The 20,354-nt window shown below is 40.1% G+C and overlaps 2 protein-coding genes across 2 annotated transcripts; one reads left to right on the top strand and one right to left on the bottom strand.

Annotated features, from left to right (window-relative positions):
* Positions 1-6,951: 6,951 nt before the first annotated feature.
* Positions 6,952-12,699, bottom strand: LOC115037781 (dihydrolipoyllysine-residue succinyltransferase component of 2-oxoglutarate dehydrogenase complex, mitochondrial-like). The gene is made up of 15 exons (XM_029496506.1): positions 12,549-12,699; positions 11,300-11,333; positions 10,974-11,016; positions 10,570-10,634; positions 10,403-10,477; positions 10,214-10,269; positions 9,998-10,106; positions 9,456-9,599; positions 9,261-9,334; positions 9,081-9,178; positions 8,751-8,881; positions 8,541-8,614; positions 8,339-8,422; positions 8,024-8,191; positions 6,952-7,880 (listed from the first exon to the last, which is right to left on the bottom strand). The coding sequence occupies exons 1-15, from the start codon at positions 12,609-12,611 to the stop codon at positions 7,746-7,748; spliced, it is 1,353 nt and encodes a 450-aa protein (XP_029352366.1). The 5' UTR covers positions 12,612-12,699; the 3' UTR covers positions 6,952-7,745.
* A 2,200-nt stretch (positions 12,700-14,899) lies between these two features.
* LOC115037499 (prospero homeobox protein 1-like) lies at positions 14,900-19,207 on the top strand. The gene is made up of 4 exons (XM_029496086.1): positions 14,900-14,961; positions 15,228-15,325; positions 15,770-15,964; positions 18,805-19,207. Exons 2-4 carry the CDS (start codon positions 15,236-15,238, stop codon positions 18,970-18,972), a joined length of 453 nt encoding a protein of 150 aa, XP_029351946.1. The 5' UTR covers positions 14,900-14,961; positions 15,228-15,235; the 3' UTR covers positions 18,973-19,207.
* The last annotated feature ends 1,147 nt before the right edge of the window (positions 19,208-20,354 follow it).

Raw genomic sequence — 20,354 nt, 5'->3', positions numbered from 1 at the left:
GATTTAAAGTGGAGGCTGACTGACAGATTATTATTGTTGTTGCTGTTAGAGTTGGAAAGTATTTGCAGCCAACAGCGCCACCTAGTGGTCATCACAACGAACTGCGTTATTTACCGGATCTGATATTTCGGTTCATTTTGTCAGGATTTATGATGCCAGAAAAAACCCCACAGCTTCATGTAAAGCTGTTTTTAACTTCTCCCGTCGTTTTTAGCTTGTTGTCTCTTCACTAACCGGGTGTTCCTGTTGAGGAGAAACCGTTAAGGGCCATTTTTAAAAACCCGGTTTACCTCTGTGGTGGATTTAGTCGCTCAGGTAGCTGATCCTTTTTCACTTTGGACACCAGAGACAGGTTATAATGTTTGGTTTTTTTTAAATACTAACTGAACTGAGTTTTATTCCGGTCCGGTTTAAAGTCGTCCTTTAAATGGACGTCAGGTCGGTTTAACGGTCTCCTCTCTGTCCAGCACAAAGGACTCACCTGTCTCCTGTCCGAGGCCTCAGGTCACTGCAGTCCGATGGAGGAGGAGGACAGTCAGTCTGTCCATCATCAGCAGGAGGACATTCAGCCTGTCCATCAGCAGGAGGACAGTCAGTCTGTCCATCATCAGCAGGAGGACATTCAGCCTGTCCATCAGCAGGAGGACAGTGGTGCTGAGTGGGACACTGACCTGGAAACAGACGGTAGGTTAGAGACCATGTCCCCTCAGCTCCTCTCTCAGGTATCTAAAGGTCCTAAACAGTTTCAAAGCACATTGATTTCAGGTTCCTAAGATCTCCAGATTATTATTGATTTTGGAAAGCTGAGATGTTTCTGCCCACCTGTTGTTTGGATAGATTATGCTGTTTTTCTGATGTGTAGTCATTAGAATTATTGCTACATATAACTGAGGAGTGACAGCAATGTGACTGACACACACACACACACACACACACACACACACACACACACACACACACACACACACACACACACACACACACACACACACACACACACACACACACACACACAGCTAAATAACTAACAAGTGGTTTCACTTTCATACTGTAGTTGGTTTGACTGTGAAACATTAGAAATGACTCTTTGTGGTATAACAAAAGTGACGCCCGTCTCTGCAACTTCTGTCCCACTTCCTCTCAGACGGCTCAGATAGGAAACAGAAAGTGTCCTGTGCAGAGGTATATCTGCAGGCCTGTCAGCAGATAGGCACCCCTCCCATTTCTTCCTTCCTCCGTCACATGGATGAAGCCACCTTCACCCTTAACCACTATGCTGTCGGACCCTTGGGAGCCAAAGCTCTGGCTATAGCGTTGCAAGTAGGGACCCTCCATCATTTAATCCACAAAATATGTTTCCTGTAAGTGAATCTTTTTTTGTTTGTTTGTTTGTTTTCTTTGTTTAGGAAAACCAGAACATCACAAACCTTGAGATGGAGGATTGCTTACTAAAGGCACAGGGGGCTCGCTATCTGATGGAGATGCTTCAAACCAACATCACTATTCAGAGTCTGGTAACTGTTCTAAAGGTTTCACGCCAGATCCGAAAACCTGCCCATAATTACCAGCTGGTTAGAGAGATAGTCGTCTCCAGAATATAATTTACCTGTAAGAGCAAAGGTGTCTATCAAACTAACTGTATTCAGATTACTCCGTTCTCCTGTCGCAGAATCTGTCCAACAACCAGCTGCAGCTTGAAGGAGCAGTAGCTGTTTCCAAAATGCTGTCAGACAATTATTACATTAAATCCATCAAGCTTGCAGGTGCTCACTCACTCACTCAAAAAAAAAAAAAAAAAAGTTATATGTGCATTTTTGTGAGCACATCTGAACATCACCTTTTCATTCCCATAGGAAATCATTTTGATGACTCTACTGCTAAATACTTTGCTGATGCTTTAAAGGTCAGTCTTAAGTTCTGTTTATTAGATGGGTGTGGTGAATGACGACATGAAAACCCAGACACCTATTCACATTACACATCAACCAACCATCATAACTAAATGTTGCACAAACAGCTTCTTGTCTTATCTTACAGGGAGACTATGTGATCAAAGAACTGGACCTCAGTCACAACAAGTTTTGTGATACAGGAGAACTTGGTGACGTGTTAGGTACAGGAGTGCTGGTTTTCCAGGAAGTCTACAGATACTAAATCCTTACATTTAATTGGAGCTGATGCGAATGTACAAATATTACACAAGAAAGACTAACTGAAGTTTCGATTTTTCCTTTTTGGAAAAACATAATTAGAATAAGCAAAAATAAAAACCATAATTTTTAAACAGTCAAGTCTCTTTTTGTGTTGCTGAAAACTTAAAAGTTTTTATTTGTGCCCACTCTGATTTCTCAGAAAACATTTATTTTCATTTGACTTTAATTTTGTTTTATCTTTTTCAAAGCCACAAATGTCGGTGTTGAGGTCCTGAATCTGAACTGGAATTGCATTCGTATGAAGAGTGCTGTGACTTTGAGTGCTGGCCTGAAGGTGACAAACAACACACCCAGGCCTCCAGACTGTATTTATCTGTATCCCAACTTATCTGTGTGTCACGCTGTTCTTCTTACCTCAGGTGAACTCCACTCTGAAGGAGCTCCATCTGTCAGGGAATGGCCTCAGCCGTGTTGAGGCGCAGTCACTGGGCCAGGCACTGAAACAGAACAACACACTGGAGCTGCTGGACCTCAGCCATAACCGTATACATGATGAGGGTGTGACACTGCTCTGTCACGGTCTGGCTACCAACGACACACTCAGGGTCCTCAAGGTGGGTGGACGAAAGGGTGAATCCTGGAGAACTGGCATGTTGGGTCATGACTGCCACTATTGTGACCATTTCAAACTTTTTTTTGTAGCTGCACCTTGATTAAATTTTAGTGTGTGTGTGTGTGTGTGTGTGTGTGTGTGTCTTGTCCAGCTTTCCCAAAACCCGATGACAGAAGTTGGCGCTCTGATGCTGCTCCAAACAGTTACTAACAACACAAAATCTGCAGTGGAAGCGATTGATATTTCTGTAGGTGAAGTAAAAACGATTTTACATCAGCATATCAACAGTGTAAATGTAACTGCTGGGCCAAATATATGAGTGCAGAAAGTGTTTGTGTGCGAGGCCTTCGTGGAGCTGCTGGAAGAACTACGTCAGAGGTCTCCTGCTATGGATGTTTGCTACAGCGTCATGAACTCCGTCACCAGGAACTTATCTGCCCTCCAGATCTTTCAGGTCAGTTCTCTGGAAGAGAGAAACTTGGGTCATGTGGACATGAACAAATGTTAGTTCTTAAGATCATACAAAAATGATGCCTGGTATCTAAATGTATACATACAGACATTGATGACCTCTTACCATTTGTCCATTTTCTTTGACTGATACTTTTTTCCTGCATCTTCATGAAAATAAACTGAAATGTCTCCAAAATGTAAACATGATTTCAATTCTTCCATAGAAATTCCTCAAAGAGCAAAATGAAAGCATCATGGATTTCTTCTCGCGTTTGGACAAAGAAGGAACAATGGAAGTTTCCACCGCTGCCTTCAGGAGGGCTGTAAAGGTCAAACCATTTCTCACAACACTCCCTAAAAGAGCCAATTTAATACGGACCATAGTTTAAATGAGAGTATTCAGTTATTGCTTGTGAGGAAGTAAATAAAGTTATTCTGCTTTCAGGCTGCTAATGTACCTCTGGATCAGCGTCAGCTTAACTGGCTAGTCAAGAAATTTGACAAAAAGTGCACAGCCAAGATAACCTACAGGTTAGTCTGAGAGCTGGTGGACGTATGATGCTTTCCACTCAAATCACTGAAAAACATTTTCAGAGGTTGTGATGAATGTGCCTCTTTGTTGCAGACAGTTTGCTGAGCTGTCATAAATCCAGCCAAGCAGGATCTGGGAAAAGGGAAAACGCACAAGACATCTTCGAATAAAAGTGGAAGCAAGTTCTTAACGTTGGTCTTCACTTTGCAAACCAGAACGCACTTCATACTTATCAGCTCAAATTGCAATTTTACAAAACATAGCAGCACTTAGAGGAGGATGACATCACAAACACACTGGTGTGGCAGGTGTACCATAATGGCTGCTTCCTGTGACGTCAGTGCCCCCCCCCCCCTTCTCCCACTGTAGTTCTTAGCTCAGCCCATTTTTGCCCAGCGTGAACCTGCGACACCAACCAGCTGCACCCACCTCAACACCGCCAGCTGTGTCTGTGCCTGGGCCACGGGGTCCACAGCCTCATTCTCCCCATCCAAAAATAATCTTCTGGTATGACAACAGAACAAGAGGAAGAAGAAAAAGAGAGCTGGCATCCATATCAAAGGACCGAGAGGAGAGAAAGAATAGGGCCAGATGCAAGCTAGTTGTTTTGCCACATTGGTTAGCTTTGAATGAAACGGCCTGAAACAACACAACTATGAATATGCATGTGCAGCATTACTTATGCAGGCCCCACAGAGTGGGATTATTAAGGGTGCGCTGATGAATTGTCTCAAGGTGTGATATCCAACAGTGCAATCTGTTTCAGTCAGGTGGCTGCAGCACTACCACAGAGGAGACAATGACATCACACGTCTCACCTGTGTATCTTGTGTAGGCAGCTGAACAAATATTGTTGTGGGACATCAGGACAGGCTCGGCCTTTTCAAACCAAAATCCTGTTTCAATTATTTCAATCACTTCATATTTTCGCCTTTTGGAGGAGCATTTTATAAAACAATATATGGATGAAGCATAATAATAGAAGCCTAATTAGCGGTAAAATATATCCAAGTGCTTGTCTGATCATGTGTCTGAAGCAAAACTGTTTCATTAGCAGCGCCAAAGTAGTAACTACACCCTCTGGTGTAGGAGATGTGTTACAATCACTTGGTGCCTTTTCCATTTTATTCCTTGTGTGTAACTGATATGTACGTAAACAACTATGAAGAAATGATGTTTAATATATATATATATATATTATTAATATTTATATTATATTAATATTATATTATATATTTATTTTTTAATTTGCTCACCAGATTACCCTACCTTATTTTAGTGTTACAGGCCTGACATATTCCTGAACATCTATTTGTGTTGAAGCTCTATTGTATTTAGTGAAAACCACTCAAATTTCCAGAGTGTTAATATTAGTTATAAAATTAGAAATTATTATGCACCTAAACTATAATGCATTTCCGATTCTGATCGGGGTGACGCTGCAATAACGATATGGAAGCCTTCTGCAACCATTGCTCATGTTCTCATAACCACTGGTAATGTGTCAAATCAGTCATGGAGGCAGAAATGGTGCTTGAGTTGTTGAGATGGAACTAATGGAGCTATATCATGTTTTTGTCAATATGTGGATCGGCAATGGGGAGAGGGAGCATTCGCGCATTGATTTAGCCGTTTAGCTTCTATCAAACAGTTTGTCCCTGTAAACATGTATCAGGGATGTGTACACAGAGAAATACATCTCAAGCTAGAACACAGTTTTAAGTTATTCCAAACAAGAGCTTTGCATTTGACAATGTGTGGTCATGTTCAGCTAGATAAAGAGTGCTTTATGTACTCAACTATTTTAAAGCAAAAGTGTTTGAAGACCGAAGTACAAATACAGTTATTCCAACCACACTAAAATACAATTCTTCTTCTTCTTATTATTATTGATATAATTAGCTTATTTAAAACATTTTAAATAAATAAATAAAAAACAACAGAATAATTTAGGTAAATTCATCTCTCTGATGTGGCAGCAGCTAGCTGCCAATTTCTAATGGGCCATCTTTCATGTGAATGGACACAAAGACTTAAAAACCACATCTTATTGAGCAGTCCAATTGGAAATTCACTGATTTGGCCAAATTTGAAGACGAAAACACAAAGCTGCCAACAAACCCTTCAGATATCTATGCACCCACTGGCTCACACGGCTAATTAACATGATTTCGAAAGCGCTAATGGAATCTTGAGCTGTAATAAAAGTAAATAATTAAATTAAAGGAACCCTTGTATCATTGTTTGCTGTATTCAGGTCCATTAGGACCTCTAGTATTCTCATGTTAATCTAATGTTTGGGTTTTTTGTGTTCTCATAATGAATTGTGTTTTTCCTCCAAACAGTGTTGCTCAGACATTTGTATAGGTGCTGGCAAAGAAACAAAGACGAACATTAGGATCAATTGTCTCTTGTGATTATTAAAGTAAACAGAAATGCTGAAGGGGTATCACACACAGCTGCACACACTTGAGTCTGTGTTTGTGAAGAGGGAGACGGGGCCAAGCAACCCTTAAGACTTTGTCAGAGATAATTCCATTATTCAGAGCTCCTCAAGAGCCGAGCGGTGGGCTGGCTAATGAGGCTTTGAAGATCAGTCTCTGGAACAGAATTCATCTGCAGCAGAGAGTTTAGGAGGAAAATAGATTTGGCACGAGATTAAATGCTCTGGTCAAGATTGACTATGAAGACGCTCCCTGCCTCAAACCAGCGCTTTTATTTTGTGTGAAAGAGATTTCAAAGTTCTTTTTCTCTGTTTTCACCAAATGAAACTCAGGTGAAATGTGCAGTGAACATTTTCTCTGGTGCGGCGTAGACATTATCATTATCATTGCCTGCAAATAAATACTAGTTCCATCAATCAATTGTTCTGACAATCAATCACTTTATCAACTGATCAATGCAAGATCAATGCTCAGAGATAAAAATTTAAATCACAGGCTCCCAGAGACCAATGTGACACCTTGCCCTCTTTGAATAGCCAAAGGGAATTAATTTACGGTTCTAAAATCTATCTTTATACAACCAGGACATTTGGGTAGTTTTGCTTTAAACTTATTTAACAGTAACTTAAAATTAGTTACAAACTAATGGATTAGTAAATTCAGATGGAGTAATTTCAGGGAGAGAATTGTTGGGATCAACAGTAATCCAAAACATGCAGCATGTACATGGTTTCTGAAGGAAATGTGGAAGACAAATTTCAGTGGATAAACCTTTGAGGTGTTTAATGTTTAAAATTGTTTCTCAAAATAGATACAAGTATTATTTATATATACTGTATAGTATAATATCATGAAAATGTAACAATGGAGCCTAACATAAAAAGCTGCTGCCAAATTGTGCGTTTTGAACCTTCCTCCAAACATATTGACCATGAAAGAAACAACATACAAAATGTTTCTACTAAGTGTCTGCTTGGTGATTTGTACAATTTGTAACTGTACTGTCGACGTTGATTTATAGTCATGGCACTGACACAGACATGTTCCATATAAAGACCTGCTTTCCTGTTTGGTGAGCCTCATTTTCCAGACTGTAGCCAGTAACAATGACCAGCAGGAAGCCACAGAAATCTCTTGGTTGTGTTAACATTCAAACATCTTGAAATAATGAGACAGAGCTCTGCTTGGACCCGCTGTGGAAAAAGTGGCTTAGAAGCTCCAACTAACAAGCAGGGCAGAAAGTCTTGCAGCCAATTGTTGTCTGGAGAAGCCATTCATATGTCATGATTACCGTGACAAGGGCATATCAAGTGTTTATCTACTGACTCATGTTCATCTGAAGTGCACATGGCTGTTACAAAACACCCATATGTGACTTTTTCCAGTACTGTGAATGTGAGTTGTCTCTTTGGTAAATACAAATATAGCCAAACAATTCCTGTCAGGATGATTTTAACAAGAACAAAGACAACAACAGTTGTGTATGTGGGGTTGTGCGACTTGTTTTGTGATGGGGAGTTAATTTTATGCAGCTATAACATACAGACACGTCACATGTCCAGAAGCAGAACCCGTGGATCTTCCACCACAGCTTTTATCTTGCGTAAGAAAGTGACCGCTTCCCTGCCATCGACCAGCCGATGGTCGTATGTCAGTGCCACATACATCATGGGCCGGATCTCAACCTGCCGGAGCACAGAGCACAAGCTGATGTAATTCTTCTTACACGAGATTTATGCTCATACCTCAGCTTATGTCACTTAGCTGTTAACTCTTCACAGTTTTAATAGTCATACAACAGGTTTAGTTATAGACACATAATTCTCACCTTCCCATTAATGGCCACAGGTCGGTCGAAGATGCCATGCATGCCCAGGATCGCAGATTGGGGCGGGTTGATGATAGGTGTACCGAACAAAGAACCAAACACACCACCATTGCTGATGGTGAAAGTGCCTCCATCCATGTCTTCAACCGCAAGCTCATTTTTCCGAGCCTGTGAGTGCACAGCACATTTAAACCGTCTATTTTTTTTTTTTTTGATAAAAGTGAATAGATAGTGGGTTTTTTAGCGCAGCAGTGCCAAAAGGTTTAAAAAGAATATTATAATGCTAGGATGCACATTGACAGTACAAAGCTTTACCTTTTCTCCCAGGACATTAATAGCTTTCTCAATGTCAGTGAAGTTCATGTTCTCAACATTACGGATCACTGGTACAACGAGCCCCTAAAGAAAGATGTCATTCAGATTCAGAGTTACTCAGCATTTAAAGGTTTTCTTTCTTTCTTTTTTTTTTTTTTTTTTAACACAAATATGTTAAGATTTATAGAGTTAAAAGTTGTACCTTTGGAGTTGCCACAGCAACACTGATGTCCACATAGTCCCTGTAGATGATCTCTTTGGTTGTATCATCAATAACTGCGGTAAAAATATTTTCAAAATGATTTAACAGGTTTTGTTTAAGAAACAAAAATCATCACAATAATATTTGGCTTTACTGTGTATACTTTAAACAGGTTCAATTTTCATCAGAAGAAAGTCTGTCTTGCTTTACCTGCATTCACAGCAGGTTGGTCGTTCAGGGCGTGTGCTGCCGCCTTCACAAAAGCTGACATAAAACCCAGTTTGATGTTGTGCTTCTTCAAGAAAGCATCCTTATGGATTGTCCTCATATGCTGAATGTTGCTGAGGCAAAATTGACAATAAAAATTGTACACAATTTTTTGGGTGAGGAATCATCTTCATCAAGATTCTGATAATCACATTTAACAGTGGTGTGTAAACGTCTATGAAATGTAGTTCAGGGTGTTTTGCATGTATTTTGCCTGCAACACTGATTGACATAAATGTAATGAGGAATCTTGAAGTCATCTTTAAGTCTCACCTCATGTCCACCTCGTTGAAGGTGGTCAGCATGGCGCAGGTATTCTGAGCCTCTTTCAGCCTCTGAGCGATCCTCAGCCTCATACGGTTCATCTTCACCTGGTCAGCAGGAGAACAACAAGGTCTGTTTACATTGTTGGAACGCCATGGAAAGAATGCCATTGCTTATTATGTGCGTTACCCTGTTTTCTCCTCTGCCTCCTGTTGTTGGAAGAGCTGGTGCAGGAGCTGCAGCTGTGGGCTTGACGGCAGAAACTGCAGACAGAAGCAGGGAAGATAGTTCCCAGTGGCTTACTAGGATATATATATATATATACACAGAACATAAACATAGATAGATTATCTGTAGATTTATATGCCAGCGAAGAAAACACACCAGGTTTGGCTGGGGCAGTCTGTGGTGGCACTGTAGGCATGGCTGTGGGGGTTGAAGCTGGAGGAGGTAGAGGAGGTGGAGGAGGAGCAGCTGCTGCAGCTGGTTCCTCTGCAGCTGGGGAAGGAGCAGCTTTAGCAGCGACAGCTGAGGAGAGACGAAAAAAGTTATGTCTGGGTGGGTCTAATGACTAAATACTGTATATATTCACTTATCATTGTTGCTGTTTTATATGTTCACTTCTTTAGCCATTTAATTTCTTTGATCCACCATATAGTGCTCAACTAAAACACAGATTTCAATGTCACATCTGTGTTTCTCGACCAACGTACTGCATTGAGTTAAACTGCATTCTGAATAAAATGTCCATTCGACAGACAATCTGCTGAAATACAGCAGTAAAATACAGCACATTCTCCTCTGATGATAAACTGTCAAAGAAAGTTCTGTTTAGATCAAGGTGCTACTGACTGACACTGAAAGATAAACTGCCACCAGCTCTTTTAGATGATTATGAGTGATAAAATGATAAATGATGTGCTCACCTCCTTTCCGGAGTTTGAAGAGTGGTGTTCCTCCCTCTACCTTCCCTCCGTCAGGCACCAGCAGTTCCTCAATTACACCGGCTGCTGGAGCAGGAACTTGTACCGACGTCTGGAAGTGATAAAACAAGTATGTGTTTTTCATGTTCTATTTAAGTAAAAAATAAATAAATAAATAAATAAATAATCATTTTAAGGTTGACATTTTCTTTTTCATACCTTGTCAGTCTCAATTTCACACACCACCTCATCTTCTGTCACAGAGTCACCCACAGCTACAACAAAAACAATGCAGCATGTTTTTCATGTGTGCAAACGTGACTACTCCACTGATGACTGGTGTAGCAGGGTAACACACCTGTGAAATAGTGACAGTATTTTAGCCAACACATGCGGAAAAACACCAACCTTTCTCCCACCTCACGTCTCCCTCTGTAACGGATTCTGCAAATGCAGGAGTTTTGACTGTAACAACTTCATCCCCTGCACGGAGACAAAAACAACTGTGACTTCAAGTTCCAGACAAAGCAGGGTTGAGTTTAAGACAAAATTTTGAGAGCTATTGCAGTACATACTGTGAACAGCAGATGTCTTGAAATATCTGAAGTGGAAGACATTTGCTGATGATGGATATTCACATCTAAATGTCGAAAAACAAAGTATTAATTAAATCTCTGGATGATAGAATTTAACATGTGATATTTTACTATTGAGCCCATGAGACCTTATAATTATTGCAAATAATATATATGAATCTACAGTTACACAAACAAAGAAACAGCAAATGCTTACTTTGAAACAAATTCATTGAGGTTTTTTGCAGTACTAAAAAACACACATTATAATGTGGAGATGCAAATGTAAAGTTCAGTTTATGGTCTATGAACAAATCTAAAATATGGAAATAAAATATGTCACTGATCTTCATCACAGTCACAGGTTATACTAGACAAAAATCAAAACAGGAAAGAACACTCACGGTTGAGAACTCCTGTAAACTAGTCGACTGCAGACTGAAAGGCCTTAAAGGTGAAAAAAAGAAAAGAGAAATGAGGAGAGGAAAAAAAAAATCAAAAAAAAAATCAACAAGACCAGTATCAGTGGTTTCTACCAAGCCTCTACCATTAGATATGAGTGAGAGGTCACTGAAAGCTACAAGTAACCACTTGTGAGCTGCTCAGGCATCTCAGCCATTCAACTGGGATGCCACACTCAGGAAGCTTGTTTTTTTCATAAGCAACAGAATATAGAGATATCTTGGAAGTTATATTACAGCAGAGGATCTCAAAGCACGGCTGTACTTACCTGATACGCTTTGACGGACCAGCACATTGTTGGCCTGAACAGACACACAAGAAAGAAAAAAAAATAAAAAATAAATATAAATAAATCAGTTGAAGTATTCAATCACAGTTGAACATCACACCATCAGCTTCCTTCTCTCTTCACCTGACCATTGAGGTTAATCTGCTGCGTTAAGGTTGTTGTTGTTGTTTGTAAATCTACTAAAGAGGTCCAACAATAACACAGGCCATGCAGATGCTAAGAAAACATATGCATATCCTGAAAATGCAGTTCAAAGGATGTCTACTTAGATGTGGTCCCACCGTTTGTAACACCTCCACTAACACGACACATCAGTAGAGCAGATTCTCCAATTCACACAGAAAAAGTTGTACATTCAGTAACTTAGGCGAGACCCTTTGCAGCTTTAGCTTTGTGTTACAGTCCTGTGTTACCGTATGTGATGACTCATATGTGAAAGTATTTTGAGGGCTGGACCTCTGGGTGCTCGTCCACTGTTGTTTCTACATTAGAGCTACTTGTGTTTCTAACCTAAACACTGTAAGATACAGGAACATCATCCATAATACCACTTGTTCACACCATCAGGGTAATAATAAAGGCTGGTGAAGCGCTGGTAAATAGATGTTCTCCCCAATAACCTTCCTCAGTCAAAACTCCAGATCATTTGGTCCAAAAATCTTTTGCATAGACTGTCAGTTTTAATCATGTGGATTCAATAAACCAACAACTGATCCAAAGTCAGCTGACAGCACTGACACCGGCAGGAAGAGCAGATCATGTTTCAGTACCTGTCCAGGAACATCCCACATGTCTGATATAACATGGACTATTTCTGTCAGGTCACCATAATCACACATAACCTACGAAGAGAATAAAGTCTGGACTTATCCGAGCCGAGCCGGGCCGGGCCGAGCCGAGTCATTTGGAGAAACCCTGGAAACAACCATTACAGCTAACGGGCTGCTTTAGCTTGTAAGCTAGCAAGACTGCCGGCTGCTGTTAGCTTTGGGTGCGTTTTTCCAGCTTTGTTGAAATAAAATCAGACCTTGATTGTTAGATCTTTTAGGGGAAGTGTTGTCGGCTCGTTGTCTGAGCCGAGCTGCTCCTGAAGCCGGCAGTAACCGTCCTTGGTGGTCGAGGCCCGGCTTCACTACTAGCTCATGCCCGCTGTCAGCCGGTAAACGGTCGCCTGTGTCGGCTCCTGTTTACCGGCTGACGGCCCGAGGGTAACACGGTCTGGACCTACCTGGGTCAGCGTCGACAGGGACCGGCCCAGGGTCCGGTACACAGTCCGGGACCGGGACAACATGGCGCAAGGTGGCGGCTGTCTGGAGGGAGCGGCGTCCGGCGGCTGGACCCGCTGGGAGCAACCACTCCGGCCGGCTGGAGGGGTGGAGGGGCAGCGGCCCCTCGGAGCTGAGACCGAGAATAACCACATCATGTACACCACCAAGTATAGCAGAAGAAACGGTGACATTACAGAAAGAAACAACTCTGTTTTTGGTATTGTTTATACGTGATATTAAAATAAAAACATACTTACCAATAATAAGACTGTACCATTGTGGAATCTGGGAGAACGCTATGATACATGTTTTAAATAAATGATACAACAGGTACAACTACACAAAATGATGGGTTTCATTGGGAATGTAAACTTTAACAGCGGGCTTCAGATGTCATCCTGGTGATATTTATTCATAGTTCTTGCACGGCAGACGGGGTCGGTCCCGGTAGACCACACCTCCTGGCCTCCGGACCGGTACAAATATGAGTGAGCTCTCCCCGAGCAGGCTCCAGACCTGCTCCTCCTCCGGTCCGGTCCGACGGGCAACAGGTAGGCCGTCCAACAGTTCCTCTCATTTCTCAGCTACATTTTATGTTTGCTCTCAGAAGTCACGATTTAACCTCTGGATTTTAGTCCATCTAATTCAATTCAAAATAGTCCTGATACATCAAGCTGATGGGAGACACAACTTCACTTGCTTGGATTTTGTGTGTGTGTAAAAATTGGAACATCAAATGCTCAGTTAACACAAACACAAAAAGATAATATGTGTAAATAATTTTTTCTATAATTTTTTTTCTAGCAAAGAGAGCGTATGATATGTTTCTTTGTTGTTTCTTACACATTGTGAAAAAAAAATGCTCCTTGTAAAAAAAGTGAATTGACCTTTTTTTGTGGGACATTTTCTAGTTGTTTCTAATTTCTCATATCACTTGTTTTGTAGAGTTATGTAGATGTTTTCTTTCACATTTTTTTTAACACAGAAAGAATGAATTCAAGTGTCTGGAACAAAAGTTTGTCTTCCACCAGCAACATTTGCCTTGACCGCTGCACAGTAAACTGTCTGTCCTCTTTTGAACCTGACCCGCTGCCATCAAACTCCAATGTACCAAGTGTTTCTGTGACTGTTAACGAAGGCAACAAACTGAGCATGAAAATACTACAGGAGGGACACTATTACAGCAGCGATGAAGCTGGGTCAGGCGTGGTCTGTTCCAGCCAGAAGGAGCTCAACGGCACAAGACGACACCTGTCACCTGAATCCAGTTCTTTTGCTCATCTTGACTGGAGCCTAAACAGTGGCCATCAAGCAAAGCGTGCCAGAGTAGAGAATATCATCAAAGGCATGACCAGCTCTCCTGGCACACACTGCATGGATATGATGGTGAATCAGCATGAGAAGATGGAGTGCACGCAACAAAATGAGAGGACAGGAGAAATACCTTCACATCAGGATCCTTTGGAAAGAAGCAGATGTGACAGCCTGAGTCAAGACCAGACAACAAGCAACCAGGTTGAGAGTCAGCAGCAACACCTCCAACAGCTCAGAGCAAAGTTTACCCGTGTGGATGAGGTAACTGAAAGCATAGACCGCAGTAAGAAGGAAAAATATCCCACCTGGAATGACTCCCCTGATACATCTCCAAGAGACGCTCTTAGGGATTCATGTGGTGAATTTGAGAGCAGCTCAAGACGAAAATATCAAGGCTGGAAAAAGGTGAAACTGATGAATTACTTCCAATCCAAACCTGAGAGAATTAAGCTGATGGCAGATGTCTTGAAGTATGAACTGACCAGAGCTGTCAGTCGGAGTGTTGACTCCGTCTTTAAAAGCATGCCACTTCTACAGGCGTCACTGAACAACCAGGGGAACGGAGAGACTGATGTGCCCCTTCAGTCATCAGTGTGCAATGACAAAAAAATAAGACATTCGTGTTGTGGCAACACAGAGGGGCAAGTCCCAGATGTTCAAACCGAAGCTTTGTCTCTGGTTGTACAAAAGCCTCGACTGGACAAGTTTGTCCTCCCCACCAGATCAAGAGCTCACCATCATCCAAAACCTCAAGTCCCCATCAGCCATGACTCAACTCTGCACGAAGACCAGCCGTCACCGAAGTTTCATGACACTTCCCATCAACATGCCCAGAGATGCTTGCAAGATGGATACACTGAGGTCAGCCAGGGGAAGTTTGAGATGTTTGACACACAGTGGGATTCAGTCAAAGTGAGGTCGAAGGTCAATTCCAGATCCATGAGAAGCTCTCAGACTCATACAGTGTCAGTGGGTCCAATGCTTTTAGAAAGCCTGTGCCTCCCTCACGTCAAGATTGAGTCTGACAGCCTGGTGAAGAACAACCTCTACATGCTCAACGTATCCTTCAAGTATTTTACATTGTTGTCTAACATTTCCCTCCTTATTCTAGCTCTGAAGCCGCTGTCTTTAGCCACCAGCAGTAGCGCCTCTTCTGCCTGGATGAGGTTCTGTGTCCCTCTGTCTCACAACGCTTGTCCTCAGTGAATCTGTTCATTTTTCTTAAAGAATCCAACAAGTGTCATTTGTCAGGTTGTCAGTGTTATTTACGAATGTGTGAGATGTTTATGCGTGCCTCCTCCTTAACGCTGGTGTGTTTTAGGAAGGTCTGACCATGAACCATCTGAAAAAAGCAAAGCTTATGTTCTTCTACACTCGCTACCCAAGCTCACTGGTACTGAAGACATGCTTCCACAATGTGCAGGTGAGAAAACACCTTTAGATTTGATTCATAAAACATGACTGATAAACTGTCACTAAGCTCTTGGGGACGGTGTGGGGTGTTTTTCTTGGTCGCAGCATTAAAAAAAGAAAAAAAGAAGTAAAACATGTTTTATGCACTAAGAATACAGTTGTCCCTGCAGAATAAAAACAATCAGACAGTCAATTTTAGATTTTATTTGTGAACAGATGTGTAAAAAAAAAAAAAGACAAATTACTATTGAATTTCCACAGAAAATGTCTAAAAATGAAAATATGACATGGCAAAATATCATTTACTAATATTTTCTTTATATCTTGACGTGTTTAGCAGCCGCTTTTTCCAATTACTTAAATTACAGTCTATGAAAGTACAAACCAGTCATGTTATTTTAACCATTGTCACATTTCATCAGCTAACTCACCTTTTTATCTTTGTCATCTTCAGTTCACGCGCTGCATCACCTCCCAGCTCATCAAGTGGTTCAGTAACTTCAGGGAGTTTTACTACATCCAGATGGAGAAGTTTGCCCGACACGCCTTGATGGAGGGAGTGGCTGATGTGAGGGGTCTGACTGTGGGGAGAGAATCAGAACTTTTCAGAGCTCTGAACATGCACTACAACAAAGCCAACGACTTCCAGGTGAGATTCACCTGGAACTATTGTTTTACTAAGTATTCATACAATCATCTTCATTATTTCTGTGACGAGTAGATCTTTACTCCTCATTTTTAACTCCCATTATTTGATCATGTACCAGATGACATGATTTGCTTTTCTGTGTATTTCTTTGTAGTTGTTATAGATTTGAAGAGAAATCAGACAGTGGATTTACAAGAAGCCATACTGAATAATTCATCCTTATAGGGACAGTTCAGACATACCATCATTTTAAAGTAACTTATATCATTAACATGTAAACATTATTCCAAGTTGATGCACAGGGCATGAAAATGTATTTGTCATCGGTGGGCTATATTTTCAATGGAACAAATTCACTTATGTTCCAGTTAATCAATTTATAACATGACCCACTAAGTTGTTGTTGTTGTTATTGTTATTATTATATTATTATTATTATTATTATTATTTATTTATTTTTTGCCGCAATATCTTTATGAAGGATCAACAGTGAAGATCATGCTAATAAGTGAATGTTGGAGTTGCCACATATTTAATATAGTGACACAGTCAGCGTCCACTTAAGCAGGTCCGTCTGTACAATCCGATTCAATCCAAACCAACAGTTCTGCCTTAAAGTCTTATTTTTCTTTTTCTTTTACACCCATAATGCTCAGGTTTTTTTAGGATGCTGCCATAAACTGAATGATTAATTTAATCATGTAACAAGAGGGCTGACAATAATGGATGACAGTTGGTAAAGTATGGGTGCATTAAAACCAATGCACATTCTTATCATTGATGACTGGATTTAGAAATTATACTTAGATGTGCAACTGGATCAGAAATATTGTTATAGATGCTTTTCAAAAAAAATTATATATGTATATATATATATAATAATCTGCGCATTTTCAATCAAAAAGACGTACTGTGAAACCTCACTGAACATTTATGAATGATAAATGATAAACTGTGCTTCATAGGTTAAACCAGATGGAAAAGAATTAAGAACATTTTCCTAGGTAAAACATAATTACATGCCTATTTTGCAATCATACTGGCCGAAGTCTGTAAGTGTAGCAGAAAACTGGCAGGGGTGATATGGCTTTGATTGTGTTCCCAGTATTTAGGTGCAATGTACAGCAGGAATGCAGAAGGATGCAATTAATTACTTATCAAATTTACCATCTGAAAAGGGAGGGAAGAAAAAACCAAGAAGTAATTATGAAGTAATTTTAGTTCATTAAAATTTTTTCCTAAAATTGCAATTTGATTATGAGCTGCTGCACAGTCCATTGTGGCAGCAAGCTTCCGTGTATTACTTTTAGCTTCTGTGCCTTTAATATCCCGAGGCAGCAAGTAAAAACATTTCTGTTCATTAAGTAGAACACAGTCTTTATTTACTTTCACCTTGTGAAAATCTTTTGGGTTCAATATATGATTTGGTTTTCATTATGAAACACGAAGAGCTGCAGAAGTAAAGAAAAATGAATAAATCTACCAAGACAATCAATAAAAAAAAAAATGTAAACAGGCTAGTCAACTATTATACCAACACCAGGGTCACTGACCCTTTGTCTTTGCTTCAAGAGATTGAGGCAGCAGACGATGGGGTTGTCCGCTGAGTAAATGCAGTGAGTAAAGTTTTTATTTCAGCCCATGTTCCCTTTCACTCTGCAAAACATCACAGAGTTTTAGTATTCATTTTGTGACCTGGTTGGACAGATGAGACTCATGATCACACTCAGCAACAGTGATGCCGTGTCATGAGGGAGCTGCAGCTAAAATCAAACATGAGAGGTGGAATGAAAACACAGGCCGGCTCCTTTCCCCTCAAATGACCTCCGTAATAACCACTTTAGAAAATGAGCATGGCTGAGGGAATCAAAGTCGTATTGGATTTTGTATTTGTATTCTTCCCATGGTTTCTCATGGCTACACATCATGTGTGACAAAACAGCAACATGCCCACATCTCCCATAAAGGGGAAATACTCACCACATTGCCATGGCAACCTTATCTCATCTTACCTTGCTATACTGAAAATAAGGTTAGCTGTTGGATGGCATTTGTTTAATTATTGACATTTTATCAATGCAACTAAATGAAAAGCTATTAAACTGAAATACACAATTGAGCAGCCTGAGAAAGAAGCTCAAATGTCTGTTATATTTATTTCGCTCACCAAAATGAGTTTGTTTTTGTTTGGCCTGCAGTTTGAAAAGAAACCCAACTTGAACCAAATCAAAAACATCACATTTTGTCCAAAGACCATAGAAAGGAAAAAAACTAAAGCAAGAACATGAGGGTTCATCTTCTGTGGAGCACAACAGTAGCTTAAGTTAAACATTCGACTATATGGTGATCAGGAAGTAGGTCAAGAGTAGTAGTCGTATAGACTGTGTCCATTGGCCCAATTCAATCAATTCCCATTACAAAAACATCAGCGTCATTAACGGGAACTGATAAACTCAGAGGCAAACAATCACAATGTTTTGAAGAATTTGGAACCGGTTCAGGTTCAGTGTTAACATGCGAGCAGTCCTCTGGGGACAATGAATATCAAAGTAAATTCCACAGGAAACAGGTTGGCGAAAGATTACGGAAAGAGAACATGAAAAGGTGATAAAAGCAGAAGATATGGACGAGTGTGTACACACTTCATGAAATGTGTTGTTGGTGATTTCAAATGCTTTCATGTTTTTCTTAGCAGTCATGATCTTTTTGACTTGTTACTCACCTTTATTTGTCAGGTCTGTTTGAAAAGGTCAATAACAATACACATCTATAATACTGAGTATGAACAGTATGTGTGTGAGGCATAATGCAGTTTTTTTTTAAATCCTGTGGATTTACAGGTTCCTGACAGATTCCTTGAGGTCTCTGAGATTACACTGAGGGAATTTTACATTGCCATTTCGATGGGCAAAGATCGCGATCCGTCCTGGAAGAAAGCAATCTACAAGGTGATCTGTAAACTGGACAGCGACATACCAGCTGAATTCAAAAGTCATCACTGTGGATAAGAACCAACCAGAAGATGCCAAGTGCCACAGAGGTTACTGCCACCATGTGGACTCACTCACGCCGCGCTGAACAAACTGTTCTGTTTGAAACTAATTGGGCAGTATGTTGAATGAGATATTAAAGTAGATTCTGCACAGTTCCAGTCTTCAGACATGTGGAAGTTTGCAGTTTATTCCACCTGAGTTCATCACAGACTCCTGATGTTTTCTTTTAAAGCATCAGAGTGATTTGAAATATGTATTTTGCTATGTCAGCCATACTGTATAGCAATAATACATATTTTTTTTAAAGATTGAAAATAGTTTGATCACAAAGTACAACAGACAACACAATTTCTGGCTTTTGAGGTGAATTGGCCAAAAGGAAAAAAAAAAAATAATAAAAAGGCAAAGAACATGGACCACACCACACTGGAAAAACATGTTTAATATTCAGCAGAGCTCATTAATTCTGTATATGTGAACAAGGTATATAAAATTAAAATTACATGAATGAAAATGGCTGAATTAGTAAATTACATCTTGCCCCCCCCCCAATTAAAAACTCTAAAAATGTTTCTTTATCATTTCCATACTTACCCATTGTATCCATTCATCCACTCTCCATATCACAGTGAAGTTGGCTCACTAAGCAAATCAAACATTGTCTTCATCAGCAGCACTGTGGTTTCACTTCGAACTGATCCTTGCTTGGTCTTCAGTGTTGATGCGCCAAATGAAAATTTCTCATGTGCAAAAATAGCGAATCCTCTGGTTCCGAAGTGCAAATATTTATATGCAATGTGCACATCGCTATTTGCATTTAACCGATTCCTCAAAAATTCAAAAGTATCGAGACAACCCGATATATTAAAGGACACACTGACACATCAAATGTGCCACTGTATTAAAAAAAAAAAAAAAAAAAAATCACTGCATTGTATGTATAACATTTTAACTGTTAGATTTTCCAACATTGATGACATACTAAAAGATTAACTAATTTATGAGCATTTTTATTCTTTTGGAATCTTTTTACTCATTAATTAACGATGTATTATGGCTATTTACAGTCAGCTGTATTCTAAATGTAACATTTTTAGATCTGAACAGTGACTGTAACAGCCCATTTAAACAAAGACTTAAAAAAAAAGAAATTTATAGAACAAATTTGATAACATCAAAGATTGTATTCTCCATGAAAAGCCACTGTGAGCTCTGTTGTCATTGAGGAAACCAGATTTCAACAAGCTGATCCTCAATATTTCCAGTGCTCCTAACCGAAGTGAGGTGGTTTAAGTATCACGTGTAAATACGCACCATCGCCTCATAATAAACCAATTCAAGCAACAACTTGAAACAAAATAATATCAATACCGTCATATTTCCTGTATATTTACTAG

Source organism: Echeneis naucrates, chromosome 24 (genome assembly GCF_900963305.1).
Source record: "Echeneis naucrates chromosome 24, fEcheNa1.1, whole genome shotgun sequence".
In the NCBI taxonomy this organism is placed as follows: Eukaryota; Metazoa; Chordata; class Actinopteri; order Carangiformes; family Echeneidae; genus Echeneis; species Echeneis naucrates.
Note: the sequence above shows the minus strand (reverse complement) of the source record. Positions and strands in the feature narration are given on the sequence as shown.